The 19,193-nt window shown below is 35.1% G+C and overlaps 1 protein-coding gene across 4 annotated transcripts; it reads right to left on the reverse strand.

Moving 5' to 3' along the window:
- Positions 1-2,718: 2,718 nt before the first annotated feature.
- Positions 2,719-15,345, reverse strand: LOC126698229 (uncharacterized). Of its 4 annotated transcripts, none has more exons than XM_050395322.1 (16): positions 14,900-15,334; positions 14,666-14,785; positions 14,155-14,322; positions 13,808-14,035; positions 13,567-13,661; positions 12,467-12,551; positions 12,115-12,315; positions 10,473-10,532; positions 9,051-9,130; positions 7,219-7,544; positions 7,029-7,120; positions 6,808-6,937; positions 4,567-5,738; positions 4,177-4,481; positions 3,458-3,625; positions 2,719-3,365 (listed from the first exon to the last, which is right to left on the reverse strand). In XM_050395322.1, the coding sequence occupies exons 1-16, from the start codon at positions 15,164-15,166 to the stop codon at positions 3,236-3,238; spliced, it is 3,627 nt and encodes a 1,208-aa protein (XP_050251279.1). In that variant the 5' UTR covers positions 15,167-15,334; the 3' UTR covers positions 2,719-3,235. The 4 variants fall into 4 exon arrangements, with proteins under 4 accessions (XP_050251279.1, XP_050251278.1, XP_050251277.1 ...); XM_050395321.1 differs by having other exon boundaries at positions 14,894-15,333; XM_050395320.1 differs by having other exon boundaries at positions 14,666-14,788; positions 14,894-15,333.
- Between the last annotated feature and the right edge of the window lie 3,848 nt (positions 15,346-19,193).

A 19,193-nucleotide genomic window follows, 5' to 3' on the forward strand; every position in this document is an offset into this window, starting at 1 on the left:
TTTGAAATCTTAAAGTTTTTGTTAACTCTAAAACTATAATGCTTAATTTACTACACTTCTAAATAATAGGGTTTAAAATGAGATTTTTCTAATTAGTATTTAAAAGTAGATTGCTTTTAAAAATATTTTTTTTTTTTAAAAAAAAACTTACATTTATACCATGTTTCAAATTAACTTTTAGGTTTTTAATTTGGTCAATTAAAGTCTCAAACTTACACATAATCATTTTAGTTTGAAGCTTAAAATCTCAAACTTATGAAACCATTTCACTTTGAAACACGTGTCCATCTTTATTATTCTTTTTCAATATCTAAACTAGTATGTAACCCGTACTTACGCACGGAAATGATGAATTGTAATAGTATTATTGATATTAACTTGGGTTATAAAATATATAGGATATTAGTTCAACCAAGACATTTGGAGGTACTAAAGTTTTTTTTCTTACAATTTTCATCATATTAGTTACGCCAAGCTTCTCATTAGACTGCTATTATGTATATAATTTTGAAAATCACTTTTAGATACCACATATAAAATACCAATTCACAATCACTGTCCATGAAATTCTACTAAATACAACACAAAATAAAAGAATAAATTGGTCCAATAGTATCTCCTAAATTGAATGGGGATAGGTGCATGAGATCGTTTAACTCCATTACAATATATTAAGTTCAAGATCTTGATATACAAAATATCTGGATAGAAATATTATAAAAAATTATGCTCATTAGTTCAGAGAAAAAATAATAGCAAAATATCTAAATAATTTAATTTGTATAGAAAGCTAACAAAAGCAAAATCTATAAATATATATATTACCTAGTTAGTAATGGATTGTATATAGTCATAGTATATATATATATATATATATATATATATAATTAGGTTTTTTTTATGGTTTATTTATATTGAACTCCTTGTTTTCTACGTTGAATTAACTCACTTTGTACAAAAATTTAAAAACTTACATTAGATGAGATACGTGGTGCAAAATTAAATTCTAATTAAATTCCAATTTTTACACTTAATCAACTAACTTAACACAAAAAATTCTAAAACTTAAATTAAACGAGACACATGACGCAAAATTAGACTCTAATTAAATTCCAATATGAAATTTAATTGAATTTTCTCTCGGTATTGTCTATTAATATATATATATATATATATAGACAATAGCAGAGTAAAAAATAAATCGGTGATGGAACCTTGTGTTTCACCCAAGTAACAAAATTTGATTTTTTGACAATCACTTTCTTAGTCTAACCAAAACTCTCTTTCTACCATGTTCATTTAAAATTGATCAATTTCATGGTTCAAATTATTTGTTATAAATCTAAAAGTACATACATTATTAGATACAAGAAATAAAATTTTAATCATAAAATGAACTCTATTCTACTGAAAAGTCTGAAATGGAGGGAGATCTTGTTCTCTTGTTCAGTGGCTACCAAACCAAATTGATTTATGAACTGTAAGAGAAGTAACAAAAGCTTCAAATTGAAATGATTTCATAAACTTTTAATTAACAAAATTAAAAGTTCGATACCCAGTCTGAATTATGATAATAAAAAAATATTGTACATTTTTAATAAACGGGCTTGGACTTGCAGCATAGAGGCAAGCTGGGCTAAAAAATTCTTATTTAGCAATCTTGTCAAATTTAGGTCCCTTGTCAGTTGTTTTGGACCTTTGGTTTCCGCTAACTTATGCTGTTATGCAGTTTTTCTTTTCTGCTTTAACAAAATGTAATACACTCTTGTTCATCAAAAAAAAAAAAAAAAAAAATGTAATACATTCTTCCATTAACAGAAAAAGTTACTAAAGCACACTTTTCTCCCTTTAAATTTTTAGGTTTTTTGCATTTTTATTTTTTTTATTTTTATCTTTTGCATTTTAAAATTTTTCATTTTTACCCTTCGTGTTTGATTTCATTTTGATATTAGCTTTATCGTCCATTTTTATTTAAAATCTTGTAACACCTAATATTATGAGTGACGTGTGTTAATAGCCTGTACTTATCTAATACAACGATTAGAGAACTAATAAAAATGGATTGATGAATTGTCTTAATAGGCAACACTTATCTAGCACTAATATGGGTAACTTGTCTTATTGAACAACATTTATATGACCAACAAAGAGTAAAGCTTAATTGTATCAAAAAATAAATAAATAAATAATTGTCTCACATTGTTTAAGAGAGTATGTTGTATATAGTATAAGTTGTCCCACCTTCTCTTAAAAATTACCGTGATTTTTGAGTGGAATTATGGTGTACCTTTATGTTAGAACCCTTTCCCTCTCCCTTGTATGTGTGTGTTTGTTTCTATAAAAAAAAAAAAAAAAAAAAAATAGATAATTGTTCCATATTGCTTAAGAGAGTGTTATATATAATATAATTTGTCTCACCCTCCCTTAAAAGTTATCATGACTTTTGAGTGAAGTTGTAATATGTCTTTGCGTTAAAACCCCTTTCACTTTCCCTTGTGTGTGTATGTGTTTGTTTCTAAAAAAAAAAAATGGGTAATTGTCTCACATTACTTAAGAGAGTGTATTGTGTTTAGAATAACTTGTCCCACCATCCCTTAAAAGTTATTATGGCTTTTGAGTGAAGTTGTGAGTGTGTCTTTGTGTTAGAACCTCTTTTCCTCTCCCTTGTGTGTGTGTTTGTTTCTCAAAAAAAAAAAAAAAAAAAAACCAGAGTAAGGCTTGCTGCCAAAACAACGTATTTCCAATAACATCATTTTAATCATACAAGCAGTACTTGAGAAGAATAAGCTGTATGAACAGCGGTATATTACATTTGAGTGCTGTGTCTCTGACAACCAGTTCCGAATATTTGGCGTCAAATACTTTGTTATGTAAATGACTTTGCACTAGATAGTATAATAATTAACAAAAGAGAACCACTAAAACTCTACAATAAAAAAATGGAATGAATTATTGGCTCAAGCCAGCTACTCCAGGATACCCCATTCACCGGGCATCGTTCGTATTATCTACTGTTGGGCTATGGCCGTCGACACAGACCAACATAAATACTATATCATGAAGCTGCTGGTCACTCTAAAGATTTCCTTTAGAGTGAACGGAACCATATGCCAGTCAACCTCGATCTTAATGTCACATTCTTCAATAGGTTCTCCTATAGGGCCCGAGTAGCATATCATGGTATCAATGAAAGGGTTATTGCGTCTATTTTGTTAGTTTTCCAAGTAGCAAAATTCTATCTCGAACTAGCATCAACTAACTGGGATGAAAAACTCCAGTACAAGTTATATCGATCCAGCAACAATATGTCTTCAGGAGACAACATCAATGAACCAGTACTCAAGTAGTGTCGAGCAGCCCGTCCCCTGCATTGAAACATATTGAGCAACTATTGCAAGAGACGTGCCACAAATTGTTATGCTACAAGAACGCCAAATTCAACATTTTAAGCACATACCTCCGTCTTTTGGTCTTGTGAGTGCCTCCTGATAAACGGGAAGTTTCTGATCTTGAAATGTGGCACAATGAAGAAATATACTCATATAATGCCACGTGTCTCACCATCAAGTATGATCTTGCAGGAATCATGGACTGGATTATATCAAAAAGACTTGAATTGATTTCACTGCATTACAGCCACCAAAGAAAATGGTTATATCAACAAAAAAATGCATACCAAGACCCAGGGTAATGAGTTAAAAGCAGATTGCTAAAACTGTCACTTTTACAGAAAATTCATAATTAATTGTATTAATTCTCCTTCCTTTTACAGAAATGAAACCAAAAATTGACTATGTGACTACCACCTTGCAAGAAATTAGCAATGCAAATCAGGTTATAACAGAGTAAAGACTGGAAAGTCCCACCTCATCCATTTCTCAAGTAGAAGATACAATTTTTTTTTAAGGAAAGAAAAAAGAACAATAAATGTGAAGTGAATCTGCGCCCCTGCTACAACAGAAGTTTCAAAGTAGACATAGGATAGTGTGAGGATTCCCACCCAAAAAATAAATATTTCAGTGCTAACATCCGTCTAGTGTTAGGATGTCAACTAATATTGAAAACTTGCAAAAGCTTCAGGATACGATATTATTAACATATCATTGTATACCAATATACATGGATGTCATTTAACTGATGTGTACATCACCATAACAAGGGATTTGAAGTCAATACCTTCTCGACGAATCACTTTTAGGTGGACTCATTTCTGAACTCCTTGCCCCAAACAATGTACTACTTGTTCTCATTTCCTGTCCAATTAATTTACCCAATGCCATTGTATGAGTTGTGGAACCCAACATCTCTGAGGCTATATCAACACTGCTCTCACAGCCCATCTTTGATCCTACAGCAGCTATATCTTTTGCATAAAAGCAAAAACCATGTTGTGCAATTGCAGATGTCATCTGTATTTGCTCATCACACCAGCTGAATGCATCTGATCCCTCAGAAGGGTCCAAAGATGGTTCCAATGAATCCTGCAAAAACACTTGACTATCATAATAAAATACACATGAATAACAAAAGAATAGGGATTTTATATTTTTTTTTAAGGATACTTACACTTGCTACCATTTGGCAGTTAGATAGCAACAGGTCAGCTTCCGAGATTAGATTGCTCATATCATGAGCAAGTTTAATACTTTGAATTGCATCTTGTTGTTCCAAGACGATGTATTGCCTTAGATCAGTGCGACAGCCACGAAGCTTTATCCATGATTCTTGTACTAAATCAGTCACCATCAACGGCCTAGGCTTCTCTACAAATTTGGACCTTCTATCAAAATCCATGCGACTGCACTCATCCATTACTTGATAACCTCTTGTAGCCTCAACACTTTCATTTTGGGAATCTTCCACCTCCTCTCCATGAGGGATTTCAGGATTTACATCACATTTATTTCTTAGCATATCTGAATGTTTCTGTAATCTAAGTAAAGGTTTATCACAATTCTCTGCTTCATCTGGGAACAGGTTCTGGATCCACTCATTGCTCACAGAAACTTCTAAGGAATCAGCAACATGACCACTTCTAGATAACAGCTCTGTTACATCACCTATCATAGTTTCAGGAACAAATGATGATTCTGGCACACATGATACATCAAAAGATTTGCAAGTCTCATCAAGTTGCATATCAGGTCTTTCTGAATGTTGATAACAAGTTTCTTCCAAATTCTCTGCTCCGGAGAGTAGCTTGTTGGTTAATGGGCTTAAACAATTTTCAGTTAATGGACAAGAAAAGGGAAAGCTATTGTTGACTCCCTGGGATGGTTCATTGTTAGCATCTTTATCAAAAACTATAGGATATCCATTACTTAAAATCTCATCTTCAGAATCAGAAGACAGAGCTGGTTTCCTTCGAACATTTCGCCGAGAGAAAGTGACAGGGGGGCCTGAAGAATTGGATAGTTCATCAAATTGAGCTCTGAATTCAATGCAGTCTTCAACAGAACCATTCCTGTTCAACATTGCTACCTTCTTGGCCTCTATACTTTCTGTTTCATTATCATGTGTATCCAAACCTTTCTGCGTTTCCTTTTTGTCAAGTTCTTCCTCAACAACCTCCATTGAAGTAGAATTTTCTTCCATCATGGATAATGAATTGCTGATCTCCTTCTCAATTAGCTCAGATAACTGAGAAGGAAATTCCCAGGGAATAATCTTAGGTAGTAACTGATGGCCAGCGTCAATATCAAATATCGATGAACCATATGTTCTCTTCTCTTTTCTATCTGGACAGTCAAAAGGATTATGTTAAAATTATCTCTTCAACCTGGAACAAAAGGATTGAAAATGCTAGAATTATGGTTACATGATTAAATTCACATTTTCCTAATAGCTTAAACTTTTGGTTTTGGGACAATCAATAATTTATCATAAAATGCGGCACATGCAAATAAAAATTTCAAGTAAAGGCTCCAATCCATGTGCTGAGCATGAACCTCAACATGTGAGAAAAAATTCATTCCTATCGGTAATTTCCCAAATTATCTTAAGGCATATATACATTCTCCAAATGAAATCTGTTAAATTATCGATTGTCTCAAAAACCTAAACTATTATGAAATTGTGAATTTAATCATTTAACCATAATTCTAACACTTTCCCTCACTTGTGTGCCTAAACTTCCCCTTAATAAGTGGGGGCCCAACAAGTGAGAATTTAACATTTTAAATGGGAGATAGAGTATAGTCATGGATCGAACTCAGGATCTTCTGCTCTTACCATGCTAAATTACCGATAGTCCTAAAAACTTAAGCTATTAGGAAATTGTGAATTTAATCACTTAACCATAATTCTAACAAAATCAATACAGAATATATATAGAGTTGTCATAATTGTACTCAGCCGGAGTGAACAGAGATGCTTAATTCTTAATTAATTAAGCAGTTTCTGTTAGCTTTAGCAACATCTGTAAAAACATATTCCCTCATCATTATTTGTTGCACATTATATAGGTGACCACCACATGTAAGCTTCATATTTACTAAAATTATTTTATAAATGCAGTCAATGATGACATGTGAGACCCCCAAAATGCAGATGGTGTGCTGCAATTCACTCAAATACTAGCTGCAACCTGCAAGGCTGCATATTGTATTCCCTGAGAATCTAAAAGAGTTGTATTTGACTGATCAGGGAACCAATTCCCAAATCAAAAATGTGTAGACTTAATAGCAATAATGGCAATATAATAAAAGGAGTTGTGAGTAACAATAACAGCAACAAAAATGACACTGTAAACAATTATAACATGCATATAGATGCTATGCAAGCATGCAAATGTGTTGTGCAAAACACCTTTTCCAAATCTTCTACCCTGGCACCAGAACTGAAGATTCATAATTATTTTCCGAATATCTCCATCACAAGACCCAACTAATCGCTCCAGTAAATGAGGTTGGACATTGGCTCCTTCTGCAGCACAAACCTACAGTTGGAAAACAAAATAAACTGCAAGGAACACAAAAATCCACAATGGGAAAGCTGAGAGAAGAGGGAAAGGCACAGGAAGCACATACCATACATATATGGCAAAGCAGCTCTTTTAATGATGGCAATGTGAAACACACCTGTAGCCTGTCCAAACTGTCTGGCAGGACAGGGTTGTTACCTGCATTTTACCAGAATAAGAATAAAAACAAAGAAATTAAGTTAAAACCAACAATATTAGAATCAATAATGAGACTCTCGATCAGCAAGTCCTCTTACTATTGCTGGTCAATATCATGGGTCCCTTTGCTGTTTCAGCAATTTGTTGTATAGCAGCAAGAAAGCCACGATCTTCAAGAAAAGTGATATCCACATCCTCAAAGAGAATCAAAGGCTTAACTTCATTTTGATTATGTGCAGTTCCATTCTCCTTGCAGACAAATTTTGCTGAGGCTCCAATGCCATCATGAGGAGCTTCTTCATCTGATAAGGGTATCACTTCTACCACCTCATTTTCAAACTCTTGTGACGCTCTACCATTGGGCAGAGACTGGGGAGACTTCACAATATGATTGTTCTGTGACTCTACAGGATGTCCCAATGACCTGAAAAAATATATACCATATCATAATAGGATAGATAATCACAGTATTACTCAAGGAATAATGTTTAATTTATGATCATTTTGTTATAATTCATTAAAAACAATGGGCTACAGCTGAAATATGTGCATGATATTACAAGATTCCTACTAGCAAGCAAGATTTTGCTTACATCATGGTCTTTTAAAGAGGATGCACTCATAAGCTGAAACATAAGACAGTAAAATCTGGAAAAAAAAAAAAAAAAAAAAAAAAGTTGTTCTAGAAACAAATTTGATACATTCTAAAGTATCACAGCACTACAAATGACTAATTCTCTCAATTCATCAAGTCAGGCATTTTGTAACAAGTACACTTTTATGTAGAATGTTCCCCTTCTAAGTTTATGCTCATGACAGAACAAATCCTTCATGCTCTTCAATGATAACAAGTAATAATTTTAAAGCAGATTCCCATATTTAGTCATTTGAAGTGACAGAAAAATGGTCTATCGTCTAGTCATAGAAGAAAAAGAAAATTAAAAAGATGTAAATTACACTGACGCCTACGAGGAGGTATAGTGAAATTAGACCACTATACCCAAATTTCAAGAAATGACACTCCACCCCAAAGTAATTCAAAAGGGGGTAGACTGTCAATTATTTTGATCATTTAGGGGAATGAGTCTAATTTCACTATGCCTCAAGGGTGTCAGTGCAATTTACCTAAAAAACGTGCAATTATCTTTAGCACTCCAAGATTAAATTATTAAAAAAAATGTAATTTATTTTTAGTCCCTCAAATATGGGGTCAGTTTGATTTTGGTCCCTCAATTCTAGAACATTCAATTTTTTCCTTCAAATTTTTAAAAGTAACAATTTAGTCCATACATTTATTTTTCTGTTTAAGGGACCAAAATCGAACTGAGCCTATATCTAAAAAACCAACCTCAGGAACTAAAATCAAACCAACCCCATATTTTAAGGGACCAAAAATGCAAGTAATAAATGGACAGAAAATAGACAAAGGGACTAAATTATTACATTTTAAATTTTGAAGGACCAAAATCGAACCTATATTTGAGGGACTAAAAATGCAATTTACCCTGTAAATATTTACAACCCCAACAAGTGGAAGTCATAAATAAATCATATAGTGATGATCTGGCAAATTTATCCCATTCTAAAGTGCATCTAAAAAGTGGCTGAAAAGAATTTTCTGAAGCCAGATTCTCACAAGTGCTAGTCCTGCTTTATCATACATTTATATTATTTTGAGGCCTTGTTTCCCTTTTTCTCCCCATTTTTAATTTTCTACTGCACCCTCTATGTTGTCATCATTAATGAATTATTTATCTCATGTTAAATGCAATACACAATGAACACATGAAACAATGAAACATAGAAGAAAGTGTCACAGGAAATAAAAAAGACTGCACAGTTGGAAAGTATAGTCAGATACAATTACCCAGCACAATAAAGCTGACAGATTAAAAACGCAGCCACTAGTGCTAAAGATAAATTGACAAACCTTTTGAGCCAACGTGATTCTAGAGCCTCCCCAAACCTCTGTTTCACTAGAGCTCCACTGCGACAGTCTGATGCACTTAGCTAACAAAGCAACAGATAAGACACATTTAACTTTCACTTGAAAAGCTATTTCCATAATGTTAAGCTATTCAACAAGTTATTGAATTGACTTTTAACAGTAAGTTAAAATGGTTCAAATTGTTGATAGCAGTGGTGGGATATACCCCTAACTATATCAAACAGCAACAAAGAAGACAATTCTGCTTCCTGTCTGTAGCAGACTTGTTGCTGAAGTTCAGGTAATAAGAAGAATCGATAAGTAGATCAGAAGTAAAAGCATAACTGCTACTTTTGCTGTCCTTGGGAATAAGGCAAAACAAACTATTTCTCATAGCACTGCTGTAGTGAATAGAAACACTTCTACTGATAAACACAATAACTCCAAAATGACTAACTGAAGTTTTTTGGGCTTCTCATTCATACACAACAATCAGGGCAGTAGTCAGTTATTTAGAGGGGAAACTAGAGCTTAAATTTATTGCAAGCTTTGCCCACAGTTTCTGCAACCTACCAACACCATGTTGATATTTTTTCAAGAATCTAAAGATGATGTCTGAAAATCCCAAACCAAAAAGGATTTGTTGAGTTTAACCGTTAAAAAGCAGTTTCAACCAATCCTATAATTAATTGATTCAAGTAATAAGTAATAACTTGCAGCCAATCTCTGAATCCAACCAACCCAACTGTTTCTAACCAACTCATGTGAAACCAGCCTATCAACTTAATAAGTGCTTCGGTCTGGCATTGGTTAGGATATATTCAACCCAACTTCAGGTTGGTGTCAAAATCCACCCCAAGACTGACCAACACAAAATGTGCAGAATCCAAAATATCGCACAGTGCACCACAACATGCATTAGGCCATACCCAGTGCACAAAATCCCACTTTTGTGGATATGGGAGAGGTGGTAGGCAGCCTCTCCCCTCTTCCCCCCCCCCCCCCCCCCCCAACCCTCTTTTGTTTTTTTGGGAGAGGCTGATTCCCATTCTTCTATCGCTTCAATGGAAGGCACTTGCCCTCACACTACAACATGCATAGTATAGTGAAAATCATTAGAACAGATAATAATGTATGAGTTTTTTTTTTTTATTATTAGTGAAAATAAAATGAAAACAGGGGAACTTGAGTACATTAGAAGGATTAAAAAAGAAAAAGAAAAAAGGGAATGCATCCCAGCTTATGTGCATGTCAGCTTATGTCATATCAATGGTTATATTAATTTTTAACCATGCATCCCAGCATCTTGAGCTTCCTATTCATGATTATATGCATATTAGGATACGTAAAATCAATCAGTGAAACCATCAAATCTGGAATAGTCAATACAATTCAACAACAAAATTGTGCAATTTCAGGTGATACCTCCAAAATCTCAAACCCTTGCTCTTGCGCACAAGCATAGATAGCTGCAGATTTCCCACACTGCAACACAAGAAACAAACCTTTTAACTGCCAGTATAAACCAAAAGCATTTGCTATGAAAACATTGAGTTTGAGAACATTTATGCCATATGGAAAATAAACGAATAAGTTTCAAGTTTCATTAACAGATTTCACTTAACAATGAAGGAACTCAAACATATTACCCCAACATAAAGCAGACAAAAACTGATGAGAAAAGGCCAACAAAGAGTCAAATCTAACAGTAAAGTATATTGGCACAAGCATTGTACAAAACCTCTTATTTGTGGGATAAGATCCCGTCCCATTGAATCCTCCAATTTCCTCCTATTTTTATTTAAGTGTAAGACATGTAGCATTTAAAAATCAAATAAATGCCGCATGTATCAATCCAGGCTAAAATTGGGAGGGAATTGGAGGATTGCATTGGAGGAGATCCTTTGCCTATAGGCAGGATAGTGCACACTAACTTAATTACCAAAGTTTGATTTTCTACTCAACTACATGCACCTCCAAGGAAAATCAGTTAGAAATTCTAGAATAGATTTCCTTCCAATGATTCCTAAAAAGAAGAAAACAGATCAACACACATATTGGCTTCCATCAAAGACAAACTCCTCTAATCAATAGGTGTCATTTTTATTTTTATTTTATAAATCAATGGATGTCAAAATTACTAAACATTAATTGAAAATGAGTAATTATATCTCCAAGTTAAACTTCTTTTATGACAAAGAGTTACTGAGATCCCCAAAAACAGTAAAGAGATTAAGATGCAGGCCCAATTGAACATCATGATCGTCAAACCTGCCAGGTCAGTAGAATCATACTGCAGACTATTGTGACAAAGAAAGTTAAAAGAACATTACTACCACTGATACAACCCCTCATTCTTTCAATTTTTTTCTAACACCTTTTCCCACACAGCAGCATTGGGTTCTACGGTTATAGACTTATAGCATCCTGCCCAACCCATTTAAGAATTTTGTTTAGGAGAGAAACTCGCTACCTATCAAAATTTGTCTCCTAAAAATCCTACCACAAGAAAAAAAAAAAAAAAAAAAAAAAAAAAATTGTATTGAAAGTTAATGTTTTATGAAAAAACCAACTACATACACAAACATTCTTTATTATCTTGCAAAGTTCCAAGACTGGATCAGCCTATTTGTATGCATAATGTCATGTTATTTTTATTATAGCTACCGTGTATATCAATACTATGTCCATAGGATATGATAAATTTTATTTTCCACTAGATGTCAACCCAGCCTCCACCTTTATCTGGGCCTAGTATAGGCAGACACCATTTTTTAGAATTAAAAAGTAAACTAAACTAGGAAAGAAAATAAGATTACCAATATATGAACCTCAAACAAGGAAAAAGTGTTATTAGTCTTCAAAGCAATATTCCTAAGAGAAATTACCAAAAGATGGCCAAAATCACCATCATTTCGAATGCATGTTGAGATATGATAAAGGAAATAAGGTTCTTCAAGCAAGTAATAACAACACCACAACTTCAAGTACAGTAACCAGAAACAATCCAAACTTAAATTAAAACAAACAGAAGGAGCAGTTAAAAAATATATATTTTTGGATATACCCCAACTGGTCCTGTAACTAAGAGAACGTTCTTTAGACCAGGCTCTTCATCTATGTCTTCTGAATCAGAACACCTATAATCATCTTCTTGCATGTCACATTGATCACCATCAGTTCGAACTTTGCTGATTTGGAAACCTCTTTCATGCCACATATGTAGCCAATCACTTAAAAACTTGACAGATTCATCATTACCACATACCTGCAGGACACCAGAATAACAGAATTATAAATGTACATCATCTCCAATGAGAAACAGGACAAAGGGAAAAAGGTGTCAATCTACTTAGGTAAATAAATAATTGAAACACACAACATCAATGCAAAGAAGAGACTGATACAACATATCTGACCTCAGTAGCCTTCTTTGGTTTGTACTTATATGTCCATAAGCTATTCTCAAGCTGATTATCAGGACGTGCATAGTATGACATCATACTGCAATATCAGCATAAATGAAAGAGATATCAATATCTAGTATTCCAACTGAGAATCATGCATAAATGATTTAAAAACTAGTGATAAGTGTCACAAACAGTATAGTTATACTCGGTGAAAGAAAGGGAGATGGGAAAAGTGGCAGAAATGCTTGTCTGATATTAGACACAAAAATAATTGAATTGGGAACTAAGTATGATTAACTTTTTTTTATTTAGAAGTAACTAAGTATGATTAACTTATGTGATGGCTTGACAAATGCATCCATGTTTGATATTTCAACAAAATTGTTTACCACCAAGACAGTATAGGTCCAAAGACGGTTAAAGGAAAAAAAATTGCAATCATGTCATGTATTCATGTTGTAATTTTCTACAATGATATGACTTCATCAAGGATGTGTTATTCAAAATTGCACTAGTACAAGAGCTTATATAAATTTAACAGGACATTTGCTACCATATCACCATGTACAAAGGCTAATAACAGTTATCTACAAACATTTTTAAAGATAGCACAATGGTGCTAATATTTTTGTCAGTTTCAAAGGTTCCTTCAGCTTTTAGCTTTGGCAGAAAAGATTTATAAAAGACCATTTTAATAAGGAGTAGTTAGTGCAAAGACAGCAATCTAAGGAAAAGTTGTTTCAGTGGTTTATTTTCTTCTTTCTCCACCAGAATGATAAGATCTTAAAGCCATGGTAAGTTGAACCAAGAAGGTGAGAATTGACACTAAAGTTTACATATACAGTAAGGAAAGAAGGAAGAATAAAATCCTCAAAAGACAACCAAATGACAAGTAAACATTGAATTATCATGCCTCTTGAAGTGGTAGAGTAAATACTGGAAATATACGTATTATATATGGTTGTTAAAAAAGGGAGGGAGGGGGGGGGGGGGGGGGGGGGGGATATAAATAAGTTTTAACAGACTGAATTTGCAATACTCAGCACATTTAATATTTATTAGATTATCCATATATAAACACCATGGAGATTTTGAATATTAAAGTTAACCTTTCCTGAAGAAATCTACTTTGCTGCAGAATATCTGACTTCCTAAGACAGCTAGCATGCCCAGAAAATAAACCAACTTCCTCCACCTCATGGTCCTGAGAGTAATTCATATATAATGACTCAAAAATCATTACATGTACAGAAACTAAACAAACAATTCAAAAAGGGAGAGGGGGGTGTGGGGGAGGGGAATTGAAAGAAGGAATTGGTGATGTATTCAGATAAATGATGCAGTACATACCACTTCAGGTGCATGTTCTAGTTGCTTAGGACACTGATCCAAAGACACTTCATTCTGTACAGTTGATGCATCACAAGGATGTAAAAAGATGGGAAGCTTATCAATATGCAAGGACCCAGCAGAGCTTTCAAAAATTGATGATGATGTGTTTTCTAAACTGTGATTGGTATTGATAAAGGTGTCATCACAAAATTTCCAGTTTCTCCAATCAAGAGACGCCGCCTCATCCTGCATAGTAGAGAATTTAGGTTTCACCTTAGGTGAGGAAGGTAAATAAAGACATCAAAATTCGGAAATTAAATACAATTTTTCAATTTATACGGAAAGCTAACTTTGAAGTACCATACTTGAGTTGTTTCAAATACATGAATTGGGCCGCAAGTAATACTTTTATCCCCCAAATCAACAAAGCAACAACTACCCTCCACTTCAGTAGCCTCTTGGTTTTTCTTTCCTGCTTTCCATGATGAGAAAAAAGGATGAATTTGCTTTCCTGCAAACATCCGTGAATTTTCCTGATCAAACACAAAAGAAAAACACTTAGAGCTACACATTGAATACTACGGGTGATAAACATGAACCAAACAAACCCAAGTTACAATCACTTTCAATATTCAAGCTAAAAGTTTTCACTTAACCAAATATCCCAAAATCAGCACAAAACCAAAGAAGTGCAACTTGAGCTACCATAACTAATTTCAGCTTATTCCTCTTCTTTATCTTTTTTTGATACCAAAATCGTTATTTACTCATAGTATGAGTAAGCAATAACCACAATGACAAACATAAGCATATCCAATTACCAAAATCTAGCAATATGAGCCGAACCCGACTATCGAATTGAGCATGGTGACTGACCTGAGCTGACATCTTTGCCTCCAACCGCAAATCCGGAACTGGCGGGGATGTAGCTTGACACTCTATCGAATCAGCCATTGTTTTCTTGGGCGTAGTATTCACTGCTCGCTTCTCCTTCACCTGCTATAAAAAAACAAATACTTGAGAATTAGCTACTTTCTTATCCTAAATTTTCAATCAGATAATTCAAATTCAATGCACATTCTGCAATAAACAACCAAGATTCACCTGAACCTTCTTGGAAGCTCGCAGCATTGACTTTCCTTTAGGCTTCCTCTTCTTCTTGCTTTGACTGCTCCCACCGAAATCCTCGTCCTCATCTTCCGCAAAGTCCTTCTGAACCTCGTCATCGCCGTTCTCTTCGCACTCTTGCGGTTTTTGCGGGAAGAGCGTGGACTGGACCAATCTGCGGCGAACACATCTCCGCTGATCCTCCGGTGGCCGGAGATCGCCGGGGCTGAGCTCCGTCAAGGGCTCGTCTTTGTCGTCCGATTTGTCCATGTAATGTAGATGTAGGTTTGGTTTTGGGGAATTAGGGTATTGGAAGAGGAATTTGGGAATTGGCGACGAAATTCTGATTTTGGAGAATAAAAATGGTTTTAGAGAAAAAATAAATATATATATATATATATATATATTTGGAGGGAAAGAGAACGTTGTTCCCGCCCTGGAGCGGAGAGATTTTTGCTTTTTGGTAGTGAAGTGAACTCAACTGAATAATATTACTTTTTTTTTTTTTTTTTTTGATAACCGGTCAGAAACAATAATACTACTGCTACTACTACTACTTAGAGCATCCATAGCAGATGTGGCAAAAATTATGCCATTTTACAACATCAAAGACCTACTTTATTATTTTACCACACCATTTTACAACATCCCATTTATCAGATGTTTTATCATACAATTCTATACATTAAAATAATATTTCCTACATAATAAAATAATATTTCCTACGCATTAAACACAATCTACAGCCACTGCAAACAACCAACAGCCACCACTACACAGCCACCTATTCCTCCACAACCCAAAACACAATTCAAAACAAACCCACCACAGCCGTTAATCTCTGCCATTATTGAAAAATTTTAAGGTTTTGGATGTTTTTCTTGCTCTGTTTTGGTTTGGAGGCAGAGAGAGATCTTTGATTGATCAACACCCAGCCACAACCATGGCCCCATGCCGCCACTGCACCACCACGACCCAAACAATCAACGACACAAACCCATTACAAAATCACCCCAAACAACCACGGCCCCACGCCGGACCCATTACAAATCACCCCAACAATCAACGACACCAACCCAGGCACGATCGCCGCCTTGGCCCTGTCGGTCCACCCGATCGTGTTGAAAGCGAGCGCGAAGAAGAAAGCGAGCACGATGAACTGGGCGAAGAAAAAAGCGAGAGCGATGAGCCACGGGATCGGATCTTCGAAGGCGGAGAATGCGGCGGCAAAAGTCAGCGTCTTGGTGAGCACGAAGGCGCCGAGGTCGAGCAGGGTGACGGCGCCGAGAGAAACAGGGAGTTCGACAGAGAGACAGAGTGAGGTTTGAGAGGAGAAGAGAGGGAACCGGAGAGTGAGAGAGAAGAGAAAAGAAAAAAAAATTGAAGGGAGAGGAGAGAGAAAACGAATATAAAACAATAAAAAATTTTACCACATTAGTCCGTACCGTTGCAAATTTGCAACGGTACTGTAGCTATGTGGTATAAATTTTGAGATTTAGCACATCTCATAAAGCATCATTTTTGTGCTTGGTGTGGTAAATGTGCCAAATATTTGGCATTTGGCACATTTACCACACCTGCTGTGGGTGATCTTATTAGAGCATTCTCATTAACCTTTCTATATGCTAAAAGATTTTTTTTTTTTTAGCATTTTTGACCCAAAAGCTTGCTTCATTAAGGGTTTTAAATGCTATAATTTTTTGTATTGATGAACAATGCAATCTTATATTTGAGACCGCACTGTTCACCAATTGTAAAATTTATATTATTTTTTTATTCAGGTAGGGCCCACTTTCTTTTCTTCTTTGTCTTTCTCGTCTCCATTTCTTCCCTGTCTCAGCATTTCTCTACTCTCTCTCTCTCTCTCTCCCCCTCTGCTAGACATCTCTGCCTCCAAACCCATGATTGACAGTCAATGACCGTCCAAATCACAAACCCATGGTTGATTTGTGACTGACCTCAAATCAGCCACCGACCATCACCGCGGTGACCCAAGGAGAGCAAACCGTGGCGGCCCACGACGAGCAATGGCCCCATGGCCACTCATGCAATCTGAACCAACCCACAGCCACACATGAGATCTAAAGCCACCCACGGCAATCCACGGTGATCTAAACCCACCCACAACAATTTGAACCCCACCCACGGTGAGCCACGACCACCACCGGCCCACAGCAATCTGAATCCCACGCCAATTTGAAGCCTACAAGCCGATCTTGAGAGAAAGGAGAAGCTTTCACTATAAGAGGAAGAGAGGAGGAAGCATGATGGGTCTGCTAATGGGTTTGCTGGTGGCAGCGATGGTGGAGGTTTCTTTTCTTTCTTTCTTTTTTTGCTGTGGTTGGTGGTGGCGAGTGGATGTGGAGGTGGAGGTTTCTTTCTGCTGTGATTTTTTCTTTTTTCGTTTTTTGTTAGTGGTGGTTGTGGTATGGATGGTGGATTTTTGGTGGGTGGTTGGTAGTGTGGTGCTGGCGGTGCTATGAGAAAGAGAGAGATAGAGGAGAGAGAGGAAAAATAAAAAATTATTGCTTTAAATGAAATGGTAAAAAAAATAGAAGTTTTGATATAGGTTGTATTGTGAAGTGGTGTGTTATATGTTATAAAATTGGGTTTTGAGATGTTAAATGTTATATTTTTTGACATGTTTGATGAGAATGCTCTTAGTTTCAGATGGCAATGGGTACAAGTTACTTGTTGAAAATTTGAAGTTTTAATTTGTAATTATGATAATTTAATTCAAACATCCCGTAGCTTTTACTGGTGGAACCGGTACCCAGTGACTTTATTCTTGCCCTATAATATTTTTCACATTTATTCCCTCCCCCCTCGCGCATGCAGGGTTATGAAACTTTTTACGACAAAATTTAAGTACAGGATTTTTGTGACTTTTTTCTCATAGAATATTGGTGTATTTTTTGTTAAGTAGTTACATGGTAAGACTGAGACATTCCAAGCCTAACTCTTGGAAAGTGTATGAAACAAACCCAATAAGATGACCACCAAATTGTAATTAATAGGACTGTATGCGGGTTTGCTTCGACCGATTGAGAGAAAACCAATAATGAAGTACAATAAAAAATACAATAAATTACATTGCACTGTCTCCTAGTTACGAATATGAAAATTATCGGACTTTAATTCTTATTTGCATTATAAATTAAATAAATAATATGAAAATTGCATGGATAAAGTTGGTCTATAAATAGTCTATAAGATCAAATATTAAATTATGAAGTGAGAAAGTGTTTGGGGCATATATCTAACATGCATAGTTGATTTTTCCAAATCAGGGTCGAAGGATATTTGGGATAGGGAGCATCTCCTTTCTTTGAATGTCTTTTAAAATCTCCCTCTTGCTCCATAGAAATTTGGGCAAGGTAATGGGTTATTGTTGGTTGATCGATCGTTGAAGGCTAGGGGTTGGTTTAAGGATTCCACCAACTTGGGTTTGTGTTTATGAGATTAGTAGGTGGTTGATCATTATTTTGAGGTGTTTCTAGGGTATTTGAAGCACACAAATTTATGGCTTTTGAGAGGAGAGGCTACAACTAACACAAATGATCAGTGGTGACTTTATCTCTCTTTAAAAGCTCATTTTTGAATTAACATATCAATTTTAGAATGTTATGAAATTGTTGTAACATTTTATTATGACCCTAGCGTTACTCTTATTTTTATTAAACCCAAATTCTTGAGATTATCAAGTTAGGTTGGTCAATATTTTTTTAAGGTAGACGAAACATACTAATTTAAATATAATATATGTATATATATATATATCCCCCCTTTCTTGTAAGTATAATATAAAGTATTTTTTTGGGGAAGTCAAGGTGGTGTGTAGTTGCCCTAGGTCAGGCCGTTTACATAATTTTGTGGTGTGTTAGTACCTGGCTATTTCATTTGGGCCAGACCTTGGCCCATGGAATTTTGTTATTTTGTAACCAAAATTATTACCCATGTAGCATTATCATTTATCAAACCCCTCTTGTTAGAGAAAGCATTATTTATATCTAACATTAAGCCACTCGTATAAGACTAGTATACATACATCAAAATGTCCAAATATTGTCAAAGTAGCAGTGGAATGGGTATTGGGTTATAGGTAGTATGTGTTATAGATCTGCTCACTCTACTCTCATTTTAGATTGTAGACAACCAATGAGATGGATTTCAAGCATGAAGATTAAGCTCTGTTATTGAGAGGTGTACCAATGTGTAGTTCGACTAGCTAAGAATGGAGCAGATCAACAACATGATTTTACGGTTTTTGCCAATCCACCTATGGAGATCATTTTAT

The sequence above is a fragment of the Quercus robur genome, chromosome 9 (genome assembly GCF_932294415.1).
Source record: "Quercus robur chromosome 9, dhQueRobu3.1, whole genome shotgun sequence".
Lineage (NCBI taxonomy): Eukaryota > Viridiplantae > Streptophyta > Magnoliopsida > Fagales > Fagaceae > Quercus > Quercus robur.